Source organism: Phycodurus eques, chromosome 5, assembly GCF_024500275.1.
Source record: "Phycodurus eques isolate BA_2022a chromosome 5, UOR_Pequ_1.1, whole genome shotgun sequence".
NCBI classification, from domain to species: domain Eukaryota; kingdom Metazoa; phylum Chordata; class Actinopteri; order Syngnathiformes; family Syngnathidae; genus Phycodurus; species Phycodurus eques.
This window is the reverse complement of record NC_084529.1, coordinates 30543251-30559586: the sequence shown is the minus strand read 5'-3', so window position 1 is coordinate 30559586 and position 16336 is coordinate 30543251. Positions and strand designations below refer to the sequence as shown.

The 16336-nt window shown below is 45.2% G+C and overlaps 1 protein-coding gene across 2 annotated transcripts in view; it reads right to left on the bottom strand.

Moving 5' to 3' along the window:
- Window positions 1–12494, bottom strand: part of si:ch211-212o1.2 (uncharacterized protein LOC492735 homolog) — a 34327-nt gene extending 21833 nt beyond the window's left edge. The window contains exon 1 of one of the 2 annotated variants that reach the window (XM_061677042.1): window positions 12240–12494. In XM_061677042.1, coding sequence (XP_061533026.1) covers window positions 12240–12399 — 160 coding nt within the window. In that variant the 5' untranslated portion in view covers window positions 12400–12494. Of the gene's footprint in view, window positions 1–11731; window positions 11778–12239 lie in introns of those variants that run through there. The other variant, XM_061677043.1, reaches the window with a different exon arrangement.
- Between the last annotated feature and the right edge of the window lie 3842 nt (window positions 12495–16336).

The following is a 16336-nucleotide window of genomic DNA, read 5'->3' as shown; positions in this document are numbered from 1 at the left end:
CGAGATGGAAGGTACACCCTGGACTGGTCACTTAGCCAATCACATTTTTTTTTTTTTTTTTAATTCACAATATTGCTAAGATACGGCCCATTCAACGTAGTTCCTGAATTAGTCACATCTCGGCTGGACTGTTGTAATGTGTTGCTTTCTGGTCTTCTCATGTCCAGTATTAAAAGCCTGCAGTTTGGACAAAATGCTGCATCTAGACCCTTGACTAAGACCAGAAGGTTTGATTATATTACTCAGACACAGGACAATTTGCACCGGCTCCCCTTTCATCTCGAAATGTGATTTGAATGTTTTTCTACTTGCTCATAAAATATTACATGGCTTCAAAGCTTCCTATCTTTGCTGACTTAGTGGTACCTTAACGTTCTATCCCGAGCCTTACGCTCACAACATGCTGATGATTGAACCATGGAATGACGTTAGTCTCTGTGAATTGTGAGGCTTCTAAGCTATTTTAGACTCTTTTGAGGGCTATATAAATAAACTTGACTTGACAGTGCACATATAGACAACTTGTCATTCTCACTCATATTCCAACGGACGGGCCATTTAGAGACTTCAATTAACATACTTTGTTATGTCTAAATTTAGGAATCTTTATTTTGCCAAGTATGTCCCAAAGAAGCACAAGGAATTTGTCTCCGCTAGTTGGAGCTGCTCGAGTACGACAACAGACAGTCAATTGACAGAGAACACTTTGGAGACTTAAAGACATTGAGAAAAACAGTCGCTGAGCAATAAAAGGTTGCTGGTAATCTGGTAGTGCCGGTAGGTACAATTTATTTATGTATTTTTTTACAATTGTGCAAAAAGATACAGAGTCCTCTAGCACTTAGAGCAGTTCGAACGACTAATATTGCAATAGTCCGGTGCAATGACCATTGTGCAAAGGGCGCTGAGACTTCAAGGAGTGGATGCGGTTTAAAGTGACGAGTAGTGCGATCATCTGGGACAATGTCAATCGTGCAAATGTTGCAGAGAGTCCTCAGTCAGTGTGCAAGTGGAGCGGATGCTACTCTGGCATGAGTGGCCAGTATTGGTCAACAACAGATATGCAAATAGCGCAGCGTGACGAGACTGCTACAGTGAGTGCACGAATAATGTATAATGGGCCCGACAGAAATGTGACAACAAACTCGAGACAAAAAAAAAAATTGGCAGCAGCTTGCAATGGAATAAGTTAGCTGTGTAAGAAGTTGATGGCAAGAGGGAAGAAGCTGTTGGAATGTCTGCTGGAGAAAGCCAGAGTACCCACCCGGAGAAAGCCCACGCAAGCACAGGGGGAACATGCAAATTCCACAAAGTAAGGCCCATGCCGTGATCACATCCACATCCTTTTGATATGCTAACCACACACACATATAATATTGCTCACTTGTAGTACAATTCCAAGAACTTTCAATCTTCTGAATTTGAATTTACACAACTGTACGGAAATTAAAACATTGCTTTTTATTCTATACCAGCCCGCTTAAATGTTCAGATGGAGAGGGGGGAAAATAACAGCTTGCGGCATAAGGATGGCTAAAAAACAGATTTTATCCAATTATGGCCAGTCAGTGGATCATGAAGCTATTGACACGATGCCAGCCACACTGAAATATGAAACTAACCAAGATTCAGCCATAAGGGGACACACTAACAAACAAAAACAATGGCAAGGGGACTATTTTTACCCAAGAGGAAACTGAGGATAGCAAGAAAACTGCAGCAAAGCGGAGACTGCGGACTGCAGGCACAGCATCAGGGTGAGCAAACGTTCGATTTTACACTGAACTGGCGTTGACAACTCCGTTGGATCGATGACAGACCAGCGGTGGTTTCCACAGTATATCGCCTGGCATCCCGGAAACCGCGAGCTGACCCGGTACCTGCAAAACGTAGCACCTGCTTTCTCCAATGGAAAAGCATCGACAGCACGTAGGGCCACGTCGGTAGGCGTGCAGGAGAAAAGGGACAGAAGTGACCTTTCAACATCAACTCCTCCAGAAAAAAAACAACATTCATAGAGGTGCAGAGAGTGAGGACTATTAGGATGCGCACCACAAAGGACAATAAAGCACAACACAGACGGCGGCTGCGCTACTGTTTTTATCCTGCGTCTCGCTTTGTGTGTCCCTGCCTTGTTCTCAGTAGACCGTCTTCAGATGGGACGCGGAGCGAGCGAGGGTGGGGGTGTTGTGGGTGGTAAAAGTGGGTCACATGCTTGGAGAGAATGAACGAGGCATTGGGAGATGGGGGAGACAGACAGTATCAGGGTGAGAGGGGTGAGGGGGGGGGGACACACAGAGGATGGCGGGGGGGGGGGGGGGGGTGTTAAATTCCCTTGTTCAGGAGTAGTGGATCAGTCACAGGCCTCATTCCTTTCATGTGATCTCTGCGGACCCCAGAACTTGGGACACACACACATGCGCACACAATTATTGGCGCACACACAAAACCAACATGAATGCAAAGTACACATTCAAGAGAAGAAGAAACAATACACGCACGCACGCGCGCACACACGCATTCGCGCCAGACAAACTTAATAAATCTATTACCCTGTAGGTTCAACAGCAACAAAGAGAGGAATGTGGCAAATGAGATTCACCAACAACACACACACACACACACACACACACACTTTTTAAGCCACAAGAGAGGGAGTGTGAGTCGGCCGTGCTCCAGCCTCTCGCCCCTGTGGAGACACACACACACACACACACACACAAAAAGGATGGACAGATCCAATCGTGTTTGTGTGTGTGTTGGATGCCATCCTGTCATCCCCTGGGCTTTCAGCTACCACCATATTCATCTGTGGCCCTCATCATAATAATTGCATACACGCACGCACACACGGTCAAGGTCAACAGCAGAATGGTAGCTAGAAGGCTCGCCCGAAGCCACCGTGTGTGGTCTTGTATACTGTATTTCACACAGTTGTGTGTAATTCAGAGAAAGGGTGTCTCTCAAAAGTGTCATTTGTCATCCATCCACTTTGTGTAGCGCTTAACCTCACTGGGGTCGCGGGCGTTCTGCAGCCTATCCCTGCTATCTTAGGGCAAGAGGCGGAGTGCACCCTGAACTGGTCAGTGTCATTTGCATTCCTACCAAATATTCGAGTTCATGGAAACCATTTTAACTTCCAAAATAAAAACAGTAATTGTTTCCAACTTGCTGCTGGGGGAATTACATGGATTAACAAGAACTGTGCAAATGGCTCCAGTGACGCAGGGATCACTGCGTCCCCTTCCGCGCAGAGATGTTTCCACGCGAGCGTGTCATTGTGCTACATTTAAAGGGGACATATTTTGCCAAACCAACTTTTTCTCGTATTGGGGATGTAATATTGTCTCTATGGTGACTCAGTAACATGTGAAATATGAATTAAAATCATCCGCGGATTCCTAAATTCGAGACGTTTTTCTGCCAAGATGCCTGAAATCAGGTTATTGGAATTTCTCGAGCTTATCTACGTCACTAGCAATGATCTCTGCCTTCCCTTTGGCGCTTTTAGCCAAATATGGACCAAGCGGATTCCAAACTGGGTCAAACAGAAGTAGCTGTCAGAGGGGCCTTTTCTGTATACTCGCATTACAAAACCAAGGTGTTTTTTAAAATGAAATTGACACTTTCATACAAAGTCCATGTTAGAGAGTCACTCTACGGAGGTGTAAATAGCCAAAATATGGGACCTTTAAAGGGAATGGGATAAGCTGTGTGGTCCACCCTTTTTTAAATATGCTGGCTTGTGCGCGTGTGCGAAATTACGAAAACCGGGTGTAACCCGCCTCCGCGCAGAATCACACCTCCTGCCGCAGCAGACTGACGGCAGTCACGAAAATAGAGTCCACTTCGTTTTTCTTCAATAATTCCACATATCTGATTTCAAGTCATCAGCATACACGAGTCCACACAGAAACGCACAGTGTCTCTCCTTTTTTAACCTGCTAACAGCATTGGTTAAATTCTCCCACCTACCCACATCATTTTTCCCACTCGCATGAATTCTTCCAAACAGTATTTTTTGGGTTTGTTTCTGTAATCCATAAAGTAAAATTACAACTGGGTTACATTTCCACTTCTCTGACAAGTTCCTCAATCACTGTCGGTCTGGCGGAGATATTCATTTTCTCCACCCACTTTTTCGGCAAGGGGAGTCCACCCCCACATTCTGAGAGGGGTTTTTGCTACCGTATATGGCTAATTGGATGCGCTTCTCAATGCAAATGAGGCTCAGCGTGTGCAAGCTGGGCAGTGTAGAACAGGTGGGGTTCATCAATACAATGTACTTGTGTTTGTGCGAGAGGTGCACAAAGGTTTGAAAAAATAGGGATTTTTTGTTTGTGTGTATCAAACTTTCAGTCGTATGAATGAATTTAGAACCTGTTCTATGCATGCTTTAATAAATGCCCTGGACTTTTATAGCTATTCCTAAGAAACGAACAAAGTGTAAGAGTGGGGGTTAGCACCTCGGATGGGAAACGATACTGTACAAGTATAATATTCTATTCCAGCATGCTTCAACCTCTAATCTGTTCATATTTATATTTTTTTCCTTAGGAAATCAAAAAAAAACGTTCCAACGTCAAACTGTCACCATCATAAAACTTGTGCAAGGCAATGTTTTAAGTCACATTTTAACATGGCTTACTGTCACCTAAGTGTACAAGTAATCACACCATTGTGAATATGAAATATAAAAAGACTGAAATAACTTTAATGCTGGCTGAAAGAATTAGTGGTGTCACCCAAAAAAATTTTAAAAAGAAAAAGAAAAAGCACTCCACAGTTAATCCTTTGACGCTTGTTGGTCCAATTCTGAATGGAGTAGAAACATAATGTATGCACGTGAAGCATTAGATACGTGTGTCGCAATAAATTAGAATATTGTAGGAAAGTACATTGAATTCAGTAGTTCAATTATAAAAGTGAAATTCATTGTTAAGATTTATTAAACACAGAGGAAATTACTTTTCATTTGGCAAATTCCTCCCAAATTTCAATTTTAATCATTTGGATTTATGTAGGTTGTGTGTATCATCTATTATAACTTCTTGAAATTGTGAATTTGGGGTTTTTGTTAGGTGTAAGCTACAATCATGAACTTTTTTTTTTTTTTTTTTTTTTTTTTTAAACTTAATTATGTCACTTGGAGTGCAGTGAATCCATATAATAAATGGGTTTCACTTTTTGAATGGAACAACTGAAATCAATTCAGTTTTCAACAAGATTTGAAACGATTGGGATGCCCGTGTACCTCATTTTTCTTTGATGTGTTTTTGGCCTTCAAAACTACTTACTAAAATGGACTTTTTGAACAACTCTGGCCTTTGTGTAATGTTACAGTACAACACGTACATTTATCCTCTCTTGGGCCAGTTAGATTTTCTTTTTGTTACCTTGACATGCAAGTGTGATAATTCGGTCTAACTCCACTTCAGTATCGCGTCTCTTCCGGGTGTTAATTCAGGCTTCCGATTGGCCGAAATGGACTTGGGAGGTTCTAGTACGAACATCTTGACGTGATTTCCAAATGCACAGCACCACGCGTGGCTATTGTGCGCCGTACGTTGAAGGCACGTTGAGGCGACATGTCGGACGCGGGCCGAGCGTGGCTCTTCAGCCCCCTCGGGAGGGCGTCGGAGAGGAGGGGCGAGGCGGGACGAGGGGAAGGAGCAGGAGGAGAAGCAAAGCGGCACAGACAAACGCAGACGTCTCCGGCTGTTTGTCCATCCGGCCTGTGCCGTAATGAGGCCGCATCAGGCTCCTCTAACTTGTCCAAAATCTAACAAGGCAAACTACTATTTAGATTTACCTCCCGCCGGCGTAGACACACAGCCAAACATCTGAGCACATAACAGTGTGGCGCTGCCTTAAATGGACTCTTTGGCATTGAGAGTTGAGCCTGTTTAGTTGTCTTTAACAGACATTTGTCAACACGTGGGAAGCATTTTTACTTTTAAGTTTGTCTTAGAATGTCCTGGTGGCATTGTTAGCGTGGACGAGCGCGTCCACTGCCTGCGACCTGCTGGGCCCTTTGGCTGCAAGCACCAAAACAAATCAGTCTTTTTGACTCTACCTGCTCCAAACATGAACATGCAACATTTTACATGTATTGTTTTTGGTCTTTTCATGGACTGAAACCAATTACCAAATATTCCAGACATAAATAGAGAAGGTGTGTCCAAATGTTTTCCTCCTCGGGCCGCATATAGAAAATCTGAAGTGTGGTTTAAGATTTTTCAGGATTTCGGAGTGGCCCGCGGCCCTGTATCCCATGAGAATAGATCCGCCCCTGCGCTGAGCAGCAGCCGACTCACATCTGCACGATCGGAATTTGAAAGGAAAAAAAAAAGAGCAAACTATAAAACTAATCCATTATCAACAACACAGAATAGCCGACTTCCTGTGTACGCTAACTAACGAGCTTAACTGGGATTGATGACCCGATTGTAGCCGAACTTGCTAAAATTGTGTTTTCTTTCCGAGGGGTGTCTTCGAACAAAAGTTGAATGCATGTATATACCGTAATGTATTTTTTTTGCACGCAGTATACTGTATGATATCACACACGTGAACAGGAAATAAAGCCAAACGCCGTCTGTTGTCATCTTTGGTGGCTCTGTGGTGACATTGTAGACGTTTAAAGTTCCTACTGGTGCTTTGGCACGGTCCCCTTCCCCATTCACCCGAGTGAGGCGTAAGCGGTTGGCCGAATGCGGAAGTAGTTTGCGCATAGACCCTATTACTCACCGACACATCTCTGATACGGTCGCCTTTTATCGGCTAATTGATCGAAATGTGGAAGCAATGACTCACAGGTCAATTGGGCTCTTCGCCTTCGCAGATAAAGAAACCTTAATGAGTTCAAAACACAAGACCACAGTCATAGTTTTATGAAATAAATTCACAAATACCAACTTTAGCCCCATGAACAGCTAATGCACACACTCATAACAATATCGACAGGAACAAATGGAAGTAAAGCGCAACTCTGAGCTTGAGTTACTACAACTACAATATTGTACTTTAAAGCATCACCGCAATGAAATCTGGGAACTCGTACAGTTTTTTCTGACGACTTTGCCAAAAGGCGTATATGGTTAACACAGGAAATCGCCTATTCACACCATGTCCGCATGGGTTGTTGTTCACGTCATTCAAGCAGGGTACACCCAATAGGCATGTGCTTGTGTTGTGTGTGGACGGCGACCTCGAGTGGTCCAGCAAAATACCGCTTTCTAAAGTGCAATTTCACAAATTGACAATGAACTGCATACATGGAACTTCTAAATGTATACAGTAATATACAAAAGAATTGGTCGCTACTCTGCAGATTTCATTTACTGCGGTAAATGAGCGTTTACTGTACAATGAATGCATGAAATCATGACTCACAAACTTTGAATTCATAACAAAAAACCTCAAATCTTCCAAGAGATGTACCGTATCAAAACGTCTGCCTCGATATGGCATTATTCGAGTATTAAAGCCGGATTTTATGCAGCCATACTGCACTGCATATTCATAATTGCCAACTAATAGGTCATTTTTCAGTAAGTGACACTGTGTGGAAGATTAAAAAATGTGTTGTGTTTCACTTCAATATGTTCCCAAATCACATGTAAACAATCAGCAGCCGCCATGTCTAATGGAACGTATTTGTTGTGTCAGGAAGTGATCCACATGTCCGCCCGGTCTGGATTATTCTTAACGTTTGGGCTCTGTGTGCTAACTAAGCGGCCGCGAAGTGAGAGGGGATAAAGTGTCGGGACCCCAAATGCATGTGTGATCCTCTTAAGCATCAAAACACTCCGTCACACAGCAAACATGACCCTCTGCTTTTAGGACAATCACATAGGATCATATGTTCGGCATCATATACATTTGACTGTGCAACTGGGTTTGGACAAGCAACGGTGTCAAAATGATATCGCCAAATTTGGAAAAAAAAGTGATTGGCATTGATGACGATACAAAACAACTTTCATTTAATACAGGTGAACGGGCTTCACTTTTCATTCATGCAAACTGCTCTCAGACTGCATGTCACGAGCAGCTAATATACGGGTTTCACTGGAAATATTTCTCTTGTTTAGTGTACAACCGTCTTCGTATATAAAATGCTCTATACAAAACTAATGCATTATATTTAGTAATCGTAGTAGTAGTGGTCAGAGACATCTGACCACTTTTTCCATCACCTACACTTTTCCCGCTGCTTGTTGCCACTGAGCAGAGAGTATACAGAGATTGATTGTCTTGTTTTCAAAGCAACAACCGCTGGATGTTTGCAGTGAGCTTCACCAAAAAAGCAGCAGTTTGGCAGAGAGTGAACTGCACAAAAGTGGCCAAAATGTTACAGGTGTTCTATTGTTACACATCACAGTAGGGAACCCAATATGACAGGAAGGATAGTGATCATTGATTACTTTGCATTCCTTGCAGCTCTGACTGACTTTCCCTTTCTCCTTGTCCCGTGAGGGGTCGCCACAGGGTGTCATCCTTTTCCGTGTAAGCCTATCTCCTGGATCCTCCTCTCCAACACCAACTTCCCACATGTCTTCCCTCACTACATCCATCGAGCTTCTCTTTGGTCTTCCTCTCGCTCTCTTGCCTGGCAGCTCCGTCCTCATCACCCTTCGACCGATATACTCACTCTCTCTCCTCTGGACGTGTCCAAACCATCGACGTCTGCTCTCTCTAACTTTGTCTCCAAAACATCGAACCTCGGCCGTCCCTCTGATGAGCTCATTTCTAATCCTATCCAACCTGGTCACTCCTAGAGCGAACCTCAACATCTTCATTTCCGCCACCTCCGGCTCTGCTTCCTGTTGTCCCTTCAGTGCCACTGTCTCTAATCCGTCCATCATGGCTGGCCTCACCATTGTTGTATACATTTTGCCCTTCATCCTAGCAGAGACTCTTCTGTCACATAACACACCTGACACTTTCCTCCACCCGTTCCAACCTACTTGGACCCGTTTCTTCACTTCGTGACCACGCTCACCATTGCTCTGGACTGTTGACCCCAAGTATTTAAAGTCCTCCACCCTCGCCATCTCTTCTCCCTGTAGCCTGACTCTTCCCCCTCCACCTCTCTCATTCATGCACATGTATTCTGTCTTACTTCGGCTCATCTTCATTCCTCTCCTTTCCAGTGCATGCCTCCACCTTTCTAATGATTCCTCCACCTGCTCCCTGTTCTCACTAGAGATCACAATGTCGTCTGTGAACATCATGGTCCACGTGGATTCCAGTCTAACCACATCTGTCAGCCTATCCATCACCACTGCAAAAAGGAAGGGGCTCAGGGCTGATCCCTGACGCAGTCCCACCTCCACGTTGAGGTTAGACCGCCCAAGTCTCCTTCTCCCCATTTCTACCAGAAGATACACCAAGGACTCCTCCTATTTTGGACAACTTCTCGTGAGCAAAATCCTCCAGCTGTCTCAGCTTTGAAGGGTGACTTCTCCAGACTAAATATTTCAGTTCCTTCTACAGATGTTTAATATGAGTCAGATCAGGCCTCATCAGTTTCGTCCGATGCTTTGTTCTTGGCTATTTTTCTCTGTTTTTATCTGTGTGTTTTGAGGCTTTGTTCTGTTGGAGGGCCCATGAACTGCGGCTGAGACCAAGCTTCCTGACACTGGAAAGCACGTTTTGTTCCAGAATGCCTTGATAGTCTTGAGGTTTGCAACACCCAGTGCTGGATATAGCAAAACAGTCCCAGAACATAACCAAGTTTCCTCCATGATTTACATATTTTCTTTGTGTGCTTCATTTTTTTAACATAGAGCTGATGTGACTTGCCAAAACGTTTTGTCTGTGTTTTATGTCATCCGTCCATGGGAAGTTTTTCCAAGAAGCTTTGGACCTTGTCAAGCAACATGCAACTTAATTCCAGTCTCATCAGTTTCAAGTTATTTCTGTGACCATGTGATCATCAGGGTACATGCCTATGTTTATGTCTGATGGAATCAATGATTATTGCTATATAATGTAAATACCGCATGTGCCATGGACAGGGCAGATCATTAGTGAAAGTAGTAGTGATGATCCAATTCTCTTAATGGGGAAGGTGACCGGAGCGAGCGGCTTAAGAGTTTGTTTCGGTGGGCGACGACATGGCGACAGATGTTCAATGGCATCAAGTCTTAAAAGGTCACGAGTGAGCCGTCACGTCAGACGATCACTTTGAGTTCAGTGAGTCAAGCGACGGCCAGCCAGCCAAATGCCAGGAGTGGAGGGGGAAATATTTGGTGGTCTTTGTGCCCTCATATGACTATAACATGATATGGTAAGGCGCCACTTCCTTTTCTTGTAATGTCATTCACACTATTTTGAAGTTGAACCAGTGTAAACGTGTGGCGTTACTTAAGATCATGAATGAAATCTATCGCATGAAGCCCTATGGGGGGCACAAGCCAGTGCAAACTGCAGGCCGGTCCCAAGCCGGCATCCGCCTTAAAACTTTGCCAAAGAAATATGAGAGTTCATCCAAAGAATTCCATACCGGATCGGTCGTGGCCCGGGTTAACAACGTCCGCCACCGGCGCCGGTGCAATTTCAGCTACTGTGGGTCGAAGACGAATGCGATGGAAAGCACGGAGCCTACAACTGAATGTGGGGCCTTAGAATGTCGGGACTATGACTCACTGGCCTCTCCAGATTTTAATGCACCACACCACTCGGGGGGGGGAACTGATACACGGGGTAGGGCCAATGACTGCCAGTCAGGGACCTGGCAGTCACAGTAATGGGGGGGGGGGGGGGGGTTCTCACTTAGCTTCATGGCATTGGGTCCCTGCGGCCTCCTGCGGGTGGCCAATTGTCTCGGCGCTTCGGTGTCCCGTCCGCCATGCTGCTCTCGGGTGTACCCCTGGGCCTACACGACAGCCCCAACAACACTCCTATCTAATGTTTCACTGTTGTAGATATGTAATGATTTACTTTTCTCATCCGTCCATCCATCCATTTTCTGAGCCGCTTCTCCTCACTCGGGTCGCGGGCGTGCCGGAGCCTATCCCGGCTGTCGTCGGGCAGGTGGCGGGGTACGCCCTGAACCGGTCGCCAGCCAATCGCAGGGCACATAGAAACAAACAACCATTCGCACTCACAGTCGCGCCTACGGGCAATTTAGAGTGTCCAATGAATGCATGTTTTTTGGGATGTGGGAGGAAACCGGAGCGCCCGGAGAAAAGCCACGCAGGCACGGGGAGAACATGCAAACTCCACACAGGCGGGGCCGGGGATCGAACCCGGGTCCTCAGAACTGTGAGGCCGACGCTCTAACCGGCCCCCCACCGTGCCGCCTACTTTTCTCATCCTGTTTACAATTAGTGCTTTGTCTTTTGTCTTCGTTTCTGTCTCCCTCGAGAAACTTTGTCGTTCAACTCTGATTCTCAATAAACATCCGTTATAATACGAGGAAACCACAGCGGCGGCTTAAAAACTCCACTGCGACACAGTAAAACGGTTCCGGCATAAAAGGGATACAGATCCTCCATTTGGCAGCCGAACAGGACAAATATATATACATATATATATATATATATATAATATCAGTGTTTGTATACATTTGAGATTTAAAATTCCATAGTTTTTTCCTGACCCTAATTTCCCTAATTTCCAGACTTCTAGGTAAAAAAAATCAAATAATTTGTGATATTTAAGTAAAAGTCCATGAATCCCTGATAAGTGCACACCTTCTACTTATACCGCTGCCACTCACCGTTGAAAGTCATTCATGAAACCTCCAATTCCTAATTTCAGACGTGTTGTAGTCCAAAGAAAAGGTTTGACTCAAACAATTTCTTTTCCCTTGCAAAGATTGAGGACTTGACGATGCAGAGTCATTCCAATCTCGTAACTTTAACTCTAAGGGAATGTAAAAAAAAAAAAAAAAAAAAAAAGGCTATTCAGGACTCCAGCAAACGGATTCTTCTAGCTTGACACCGATAAATACCAAGCAAAGGTATGCTGACAAAATGACTTTGTATCATTACAACATCAACGGCGTAGTGTTCCGTGAGTATTTGTCACTTTGCAGTCGTGTGGTTTTTCCTGACGTGCGCCGAATTATCTTCCGAGTGAGAACCACGACGGCAGGCTACCAGTACGCGGACCTTACGTAAAGGATACTATGACCGCGGTCGGCGCTCGCGAGGCCTCTGCGGCTGCATGCTGACAAGTTAGCCCGAAAGCAAAGACGACGAGTGAGTCGACTCGTCGGCGCTCACCGGGAGAGTAGAGCCGAGCCAGCTGCCGGGCTCCGGCGTGCCGCGGTCCCCAGCGGGGCGCCGCGCTGCGCCCGGCCGCCCCGTGCTCGTTGCCGTTCGGATCCTCCTCCGCCATGGACCGGTGCCTGATGTCGCTCTCGGAGAGCAGCGACGCCGCCATAGTGAGCGACGCCGCTGCGGTCTTTCAGCGGACGCCCGCCGTCGCGTGTGGCTCAATAGCGGGCGGCGCTGTGCGGGAAGTTTGTGGCGGACGGAAGGCTCGCGGTCGCCCGGCCGCGCTCGACGCAAACTCGGTGCCCCCGAAAAAAAGCGGCGCCGCGTTTGTCGTGAGCGTTCAAGTCACGCGCGACGGCCGCTCACGCACGTGCCGAAAAGCCGTTCACCTCGACACACCACGTAACTTTCTGGGAAGCCCGACGTTGCCCATTCGGTGCCGTTTCCAGGTCCTCGGTCACCATCGCAGCACTCGTGGGTGAAAGTGTCATGAACACCTCATCGTGGCTCCCTGGGTACCTGGCCACACGCTTTGGATTTACTTGATCCGCCTCTTAATACCACCACTACCTGATGAACACGGTGAGCACAGTTCTGATCTTGTTGGTTCCAATCCAGACTCGGGGCCCTTGCAGTTCGCCTGTCGTCCTCGCACTTGCGTGGGTTTTCTTCGGGCACTCGAACTTCCTTTTCTAAAGACATCTCGGCATCTTTTTCAAGACTAAATCACCGGTTTCCTCCGAAGGAAACCAGAACAACAATGTGGCCCTGGACAAAAAATGAGTTGGACACCCCTGTAAATTGTCCTTAGCTGTGAACGTGACTGCGATTGGTTGTCTTCGACAGGCGACCAGTGCAAACTCAATTGGGAGAGGTTCCACCTCAACTGTTATAAAAAATACAAATAAACAACGGATGGATGCACACATACGGAGCTGCCGACGTACAACCTCCAATTCCAATGAAGTTGGGACGTTGAATACAATGATTTGCAAAGCATCTTCAACCTGTATTTCATGGACTACACTACAAAGACAAGCTATTTCATGTTCAAACTGATTAACTTTATTTATTTTTTTTCGCAAATAATCATTAACTTATCATTGTATGGCTGCAACACGTTCCAAAAAAGCTGGGACAGGTGGCAAAAAAGACTGAGAATGTTGAGGAATGCTCATCCAACACGTGTTTGGAACGTCCCACAGGTGAACAGGCTCATTGGGAACAGGCGGGTGCCGGGATTGGCTAGAAAAGGAGCTTCCCTCAATTGCTCAGTCATTCACAAACAAAGATGGGCTGAGGTTCACCTCGTTGTGAACAAGTGCGTGAGAAAATAGTCGAACAGTTTAAGGACAATCTTGCTCGACGTACAATTGCAAGGAGTTTAGGGATTTCATCATCTACGGTCCGTAATGTCATCAAAAGGTTCCGAGAATCTGGAGACATCAGTGCATGGAAGCGACAAAGACGAAAACCAACATTGAATGCCCGTGACCTTCGATCCCTCAGGCGGCACTGCATCGACAATGTGTAAAGGATATCACCGCGTGGGCTCGGGAACACTTCAGAAAACCAATGTCTGGAAATACAGTTCGGCGCTACGTCCGGAAGTGCAACTTGAAAAAAAAAAAAACATTTATCAAGAACACCCAGAAACGCCGCCGGCTTCTCGGGGCCCGAGCTCATCTCAGATGGACCGACGCAAAGCGGAAAAGTGTTCTGTGGTCCGACGAGTCCGCATTTCAAATTGTTTTGGGGAAATTGTGGACGTCGCGTCCTCCGGGCCAAAGAGGAAAAGAACCATGCGGACTGCTAAGGACGCAAAGTTCAAAAGCCGGCATCTGTGAGGGTATGGCGCTGTGTTAGTGCCAACGGCATGGGGAACTTACACATCTGCGAAGGCACCGTTCATGCCGAAAGGTACATACAGGTTTTGGAGAAACAGTTGCTGTGCTAATGGCATGGGTAACTTACACAGCGCCCTCAGTTCCCAAACGTTGGTTGAATGTTGTTAAAAGAAAAGGTGATGTAACACAGTGCTAAACATGACCCTGTCCCAGCTTTTTTGGAGTGAATGATTATTTGCTGAAAACAAAAACGTTTATCAGTTTGAACATGAAATATCTTGTCTTTATAGTGTATTCAATCAAATATAGGTTGAACATGATTTGCAAATCACACGACGTCGCAACTTCATTGGAATTGGGCTTGTATAGAACAATTTTTCCAAATTCTGTCTGAATTTCCATATTTTAAAAATGTGGTCAAGAACATTTCTGTGCAACAGTCATAATCATTCATAAAATATCGCTGCAATATTTATCACATTTGTCCTTTTAATGTCATAAATACATCAACCTGGCAATCGTGGATGCAGTTGCAGCCTGAATCAAAGTACCAGTCAGTATATGAGATTTCGACATTCCATCATCAAAAAATATCTGTCTATGGATTCATTCATCTTTGCCAATTCTATTTTCAACCCTGGTAACAAAACAAAAAATGCAAGTCTATTCATGCAAATTAATCAGATCGCAAAGATCAAAATGAAAGCTCAGCACTCTATTTTGCAAACTAACAAATAACATTGCTGATAGACAGAACCTGATAGTTTATGAATGGACCATAGTTCTGGTTTCTATTTTGCGCAATGGACGTCTTGTGGCGGCACGGCGGACGACTGGTTAGAGCGTCAGCCTCACAGTTCTGAGGTGCGGGGTTCCATCCCCGGCCCCCCCGTATGGAGTTTCTCCCATGCTTGTTGTCTGCGGGAACTCTGGCTTCCTCTCCCGCTCTCAAAACATGCATGGTAGATGAATCGAAGACTCTAAATTGTCTTTAAATGTGAATGTGAGTGTGGATGATTGTTTGTTTACTATATATGCCCCCTGCAATGGACTGGTAACCAATGCAGGGTGTAGGTTGCCGCTCCCCCACCCAAAGTCTGCTGGAATAGGCTTCAGCTCACCTGTGACCTGAGCGAGGACTATTAGAAATGGACGGATGTGTTAATTAATGCGTTGCACAAAGCACACAAGTGCCAACGCAAGTGATTAAATCCAAACTAAACTTCACAGTTGTATCTTATTACGAGTTGTTTACACATCTCGCAGATGATTATTAATGCCGTACAGACAAGAAAGGGTTCAATATGCAACATTCAATATGCACCTTCAAAGGGCAATCGGCTCACCGTCTTGCCCGTGTCATTCATACATAAATGAACTATTCGCACTATGTAGTCATCTGCATACTATAGGTTCGAGAACAACATTGCGACAAGGAAAAAGCATTCAAGCAAATCAGGTCTCGTGTCTCCCCAATGGCAAAACAAGTAGCTTTGTGTTGTTACCTCCATGGATATTGTGCATTACACGTAGTGCACGAATAGCTTTAACCTAAAGTGGCGCTTCAGGGTAACTTTGCTGTACGTTGCCAACAAACCTGCAACGTAATGCAGCGGTAATATTTCATTCGCGCATTTTCGTTAGCACCGTTCCTAACTGAGTAGGAGCCTATCCCAGGCGACTTTAGGTTCGAGTCGGCTCACGCACTGGAGTGGTCGCAGGAGGCCGCAGAAAACCCACGCAAGCACGAGGAGGACATGCAAACGTTACACAGGAGGTCCTGAATCAAAACTGAAACCCAGAACATAAGAAATGCGAAGCAGACGTGCTAACCACTAAAACCCCACACTCCCTGCGCTACATTTACGTCAGGTTAATGCACAGTATGTAGCCCACGGGACAAAATGTGAATATAAGAGAACTATGAGGGAATTTATTGGCATTAACATTTCATGTTTGTGTAAAAAGGGAACTTTAAATTATCCCGAAATATGTATCGTATTACAGTTTAACACGCAAATGACTCCATCTGACAATAAATCAAAAATATTAATGACAAACCGTTTGCAAATGTCTTCTTTTAACAAAATATTCACGCGTTCACCTGTTATATTTTTGTTGTACTTACTTTGCATCCATTTCCATGAAAACGTGTACAACCGAATATTCTCATGGAGCGTTAACATGCATCCAACTGAATATGACTGACACGATTGGAATAAAGTCACACCACACAGAATGTCTTCATTTGTCAAG